At 39.9% G+C, this 5,000-nt stretch overlaps 1 protein-coding gene across 2 annotated transcripts in view; it reads left to right on the forward strand.

Moving 5' to 3' along the window:
• stra6 (signaling receptor and transporter of retinol STRA6) overlaps positions 1 to 5,000 on the forward strand; it is a 52,960-nt gene that overhangs the window by 18,654 nt on the left and 29,306 nt on the right. For both annotated transcript variants that reach the window (XM_062962986.1, XM_062962985.1), the window contains exons 6-7: positions 3,009 to 3,175; positions 4,821 to 4,946. In XM_062962986.1, the coding sequence (XP_062819056.1) occupies positions 3,009 to 3,175; positions 4,821 to 4,946 (293 nt within the window). The remainder of the gene's footprint in view (positions 1 to 3,008; positions 3,176 to 4,820; positions 4,947 to 5,000) is intronic.

Consider the following 5,000-nt stretch of genomic DNA (forward strand, 5'->3'; position numbering starts at 1 on the left):
TTAATGGGTTGCTGGGAGTTTTCCGGGCTGTATCGCCATGAGTCTTTCGGGCTGTATGGCCATGTTCCAGAAACTTTTGGAACATGCTATACAACCCAGAAAACTCACAGAAACCCAATATTAGAGGAAGGAACTGGCAAAACCACTCAGAAAACTCACAAATAACAATAATAATACAGTAGAGTCTCACTTATCCAACATAAACGGGCCGGCAGAACGTTGGATAAGCGAATATGTTGGATAATAAGGAGAGATTAAGGAAAAGCCTATTAAACATCAAAATAAGTTATGATTTTACAAATTAAGCACCAAAACATCATGTTATACAACAAATTTGACGGAAAAAGTAGTTCATTACACATTAATGCTATGTAGTAATTACTGTATTTACAAATTTAGAACCAAAATATCACGATGTATTGAAAACATTTACTACAAAAATGCGTTGGATAATCCAGAACGTTGGATAAACGAGTGTTGGATAAGTAAGACTCTACTGTAATAATAATAATAATAATAATAATAATAATAATAATAAGCTGCTGCGAGTCTTTCGGGCAGTATGGCCATGTTCCAGAAACTTTTGGAACATGCTATACAACCCAGAAAACTCACAGAAACCCAATATTAGAGGAAGGAACTGGCAAAACCACTCAGAAAACTCACAAATAACAACAACAACAACAACAACAATAATAATAATAATAATAATAATAATAATAATAATAATAATAATAATGAATATATTGCATAAGATTTCCCTTTATGGTTCCCGTCCCCTTGATCTGGTCATGTAAGTGTGATTTATTGTTATAATTGTATTATTTTACTTTGTTTAATAATGTGTATTATGTTGTTGTGTAATGTCTGTGTTGCTTTTATGACTGTAAACCGCCCTGAGTCCCATCCGGGAGATAGGGCGGTATATAAATAAAGTTTTATTATTATTATTATTATTATTATCATTATTATTATTATTATTATTATTATTATTATTATTATTATTATTATTATTATAAGCTGCTGCGAGTCTTTCGGGCAGTATGGCCATGTTCCAGAAACTTTTGGAACATGACCATGCAGCCTGAAAGACTCGCAGCACCCTATTATTATTATTATTATTATTATTATTATTATTATTATTATTATATTTATTATGACAGCATTAAAACCCATGCTTCCTAAAGTCTTTTGGAGCACTTGGGAACTTTTAAAAAAATGAATAAGAGGATCCAAGAAGGGAACAGAAATGTCCCTAGGATCACATTAGCATGAATTCACTCCAGATTTCAAAGTTGCTTTCCAAGGTGTTGACCCCATAACCGCAAGAATATGCTTGAATGAAACTGGGAGATGTGGCATTTCATTCCAGGAAATGAAATTAGTAATGAATAACTAGTTATTGGCCACATGTTTATTCCAAACTCCACCAAAGAAAAAAGATTAAGATGAATAACATTCCAAACTCTTAAAGGAGCTTTCCAAGGTGCTGAACTCAATCTACAATAGAAGTTCAGCACTCTGGATAGATCCTGGAATGAAACTGAGCCTGGATTTGTTCTGCCCTTAATGCAGTAATGAATAATGATTTATATAGGGCTTTAATGGCATGTTTTATATTGTATTTGATGGTCTGGCTTTTGTGTATTTGTTTGTTTGTCATGCATGCAAAAGACCTATGGTCTAAGCAATGGGTCCCCAAACTAAGGCCCGGGGGCCGGATGCGGCCCATCGAAGCCATTTATCCGGCCCCCACGGCACAAGGGCAGAAGGGGGTTGGGCTAAATGACCTAAGGGGTCTCTTCTTCTCTTACACCCCTTATTATTATTATTATTATTATTATTATTATTATTATTATTATTATTAAAATTGATTCTGGGTGGCCACCTGTCAGGGGTGCTTTGCTTGTGCTTTCAGTGCACAAAGGCAGAGGGGGATTGGACTCAATGGCCCAAAGGGTCTCTTCCAAGCCTCTTTATTATTATTATTATTATTATTATTATTATTATTATTATTAACATTGATTCTGAGTGGCCATCTGTTAAGGATGCTTTGCTTGTTCTTTTGGTGCACGGAGGCAGAAGGGGGTTGGAATAAATGGCCCAAGGGGTCTCTTCCAACCCTCTTTATTATTATTATTATTATTATTATTATTATTATTATTATTAACATTGAGGCTGGGTGGCCATCTGTCAGGGGTGCTTTGCTTGTGCTTTCAGTGCACAAAGGCAGAGGGGGATTGGACTCAATGGCCCAAAGGGTCTCTTCCAAGCCTCTTTATTATTATTATTATTATTATTATTATTATTATTATTATTATTATTATTAACATTGAGGCTGGGTGGCCATCTGTCAGGGATGCTTTGCTTGTTCTTTTGGTGCACAGAGGCAGAAGGGGGTTGGAATAAATGGCCCAAAGGGTCTCTTCCAAGCCTCTTTTATTATTATTATTATTATTATTATTATTATTATTATTATTATTAATTATTGCTCGGTGGCCAACTATAGTCCGGCCCTCCAACGGTCCAAAGGATCGTGAACTGGCCCCCTGTTTAAAAAGTTTGGGGACCCCTGGTCTAAGCATTTAAATAAATTTGGGGAAAAAATTGAATAACTAGTTATTGGTCACATGTTTATTCCAAACTCCCCCAAAGAAAAAAGATTAAGATGAATTCACTCCAAACTCTTAAAGGAGCTTTCCAAGGTGCTGAACTCAATCTACAATAGAAGTTCAGCACTCTGGATAGATCCTGGAATGAAACTGAGCGCGGATTTGTTCTGCCCTTAATGCAGTAACGTTGGTTATGGTTATGTTATTGGTTATGAGTTACTTACAAGTTCCGCCAAAGCCAATCTGTAAGTAAATAATCACCAGATGAGTTGAGAAAGTGGGAAGCCAACCCTGTCTTTGCCTTGCATGCTGTTGGCATGGCCTGAGCAATCGGTGCGTCTGGTTTTGCAGTCCTTAATGGTTGCCCGTCTCTCTTCTCCTTGCCCTCCTCTCTAGAGTACTGGAAGATCATGGCTTTGCTCTATTACCCTGCCTTCTACTATCCCTTACTTGCATGTGCTACCGTCCGACACAGAGCCGGGTCCCTCTTGGGCTGCTTGCTGTCCTGGTGCCATTGCGTGGTTTATCTCTGGCAGAAGGTGGAATGCCCGCAGTCGTCCAAGGTAAAGGCAGCAAGGATGAGCCTTCATAACGTAGTGACAGCCAAGATGTTTGGACAGAGCTGGGATAGCATGGTGCAATCTCTTCCTCTGGAGTTTTTAAAGCAGAGGCTGGAATGCTTTCTGAGCTTTGATTGTGTTTTCCTGGGTGGCAAAAGGTTGGACTGGATGGCTATTGCGGTCTCTTCCAACTCTGTGCTTATCGTCCCTTTGACCTCTATGAATTTATGATTCCAGTCTGGCTGCATTTGCTTCAACTTGTCCCAATTTGGCAAGGAATCCTCTTCATGAATCCTCTGTCATCCCACTTTTCCAATAGCTTTGAAAGCGTCCCGGTTCCTTTTGGTGCCTCCCGCTTTTGTCCTCGGCTTATTCCATTTGCCGCAAACTGAATTCGAAATGATAAAAGTGGCGAGTAGAATCGGTTCAGGCAAAAAACTGACGCAGTCTACCAACCTCTCTAAGCTAACAATTTCCTCCATTTGCCGCAAACTGAATTCGAAATGATAAAAGTGGCGAGTAGAATCGGTTCAGGCAAAAAACTGACGCAGTCTACCAACCTCTCTAAGTTAACAATTTCCTCCATTTGCCGCAAACTGAATTCGAAATGATAAAAGTGGCGAGTAGAATCGGTTCAGGCAAAAAACTGACGCAGTCTACCAACCTCTCTAAGTTAACAATTTCCTCCATTTGCTGCAAACTGAATTAAGGCACCAGAGTAGTATGCACTCAGCAGCCTCCGGTGGCTTAGGGGATAAAAGCCTTGTGACTTGAAGGTTGGGTTGCTGACCTGAAAGCTGCCAGGTTCGAATCCCACCCGGGGAGAGCGTGGATGAGCTCCCTCTATCAGCTCCAGCTCCATGTGGGGACATGAGAGAAGCCTCCCACAAGGATGGTAAAACATCAAAACATCCGGGCGTCCCCTGGGCAACGTCCTTGCAGACAGCCAATTCTCTCGCTCCAGAAACAACTCTGGTTGCTCGTGACACGAAAAAAAATTCATTTGCTGCAAACTGAATTTGAAATAATAAAAGTGGCAAGTAGAATCAGTTCAGGCAAAAAAACCGACGCAGATTAACAACCTCTCCAAGTTAACAATTTCCTCTAAACTGAATTAAGGCACCAAAGTAGTTTGCATTCAGTTAATTCAGGATGTGGGAAAGATGGAATTTTGCTCTTTCTGGGACATTCAGGCAAAGCAAACAAGTGCAATATCTTTTAGCTTATGCGTTCTTCCAGACTTTTCCCATCTTGACCATACTCTGATATTGCTTGACAATATATCTCCTGGTTTTCATGTGGGAAAAGTGTGAATTGCCCTACGGACATGGGAAATTACTCACCATCGTTGCTTCTGCATGCCTTCAAACTTACTGGACTTTGGGAGCCGCATCTCACTTTTATTTGGAACACTTCTCATTTTGGGAAGAGAAAAAAATGGATTTGGGACCCAATCTGAATTAGGGATGTAATGGACTTAAAAATGGACAACTGTGCCCTCTGGAGGTTCCTGGAGAGATGGATTTCTCAACTTTGGGGTGACTTTTTCCCAAATTTTCTAGTCTCATGAAATTGATGAAATGCAATCTCTATTCAAGCCGGGCTCTTCTTCCCTGACAGATTCTTTTTCTCCCTGATTTACTCTCAGATTTACAGATACTACTCGCTGCTTTCGTATCTCCCGATCCTTTTGTGCCTCTTCTTCCTGAGCCTTTGGTATCCGGCGCAGCTTGTCAAGAGCTTCAAGCAAAAGGAGAAGGTGGTGGCTGAGGAGGTAATGCGTTTCAACACGACTCTGTCAAACGAAAACATTTGGAGGGTGAGAAAA

The sequence above is a fragment of the Anolis carolinensis genome, unplaced genomic scaffold (genome assembly GCF_035594765.1).
Source record: "Anolis carolinensis isolate JA03-04 unplaced genomic scaffold, rAnoCar3.1.pri scaffold_11, whole genome shotgun sequence".
Classification (NCBI taxonomy): domain Eukaryota; kingdom Metazoa; phylum Chordata; class Lepidosauria; order Squamata; family Dactyloidae; genus Anolis; species Anolis carolinensis.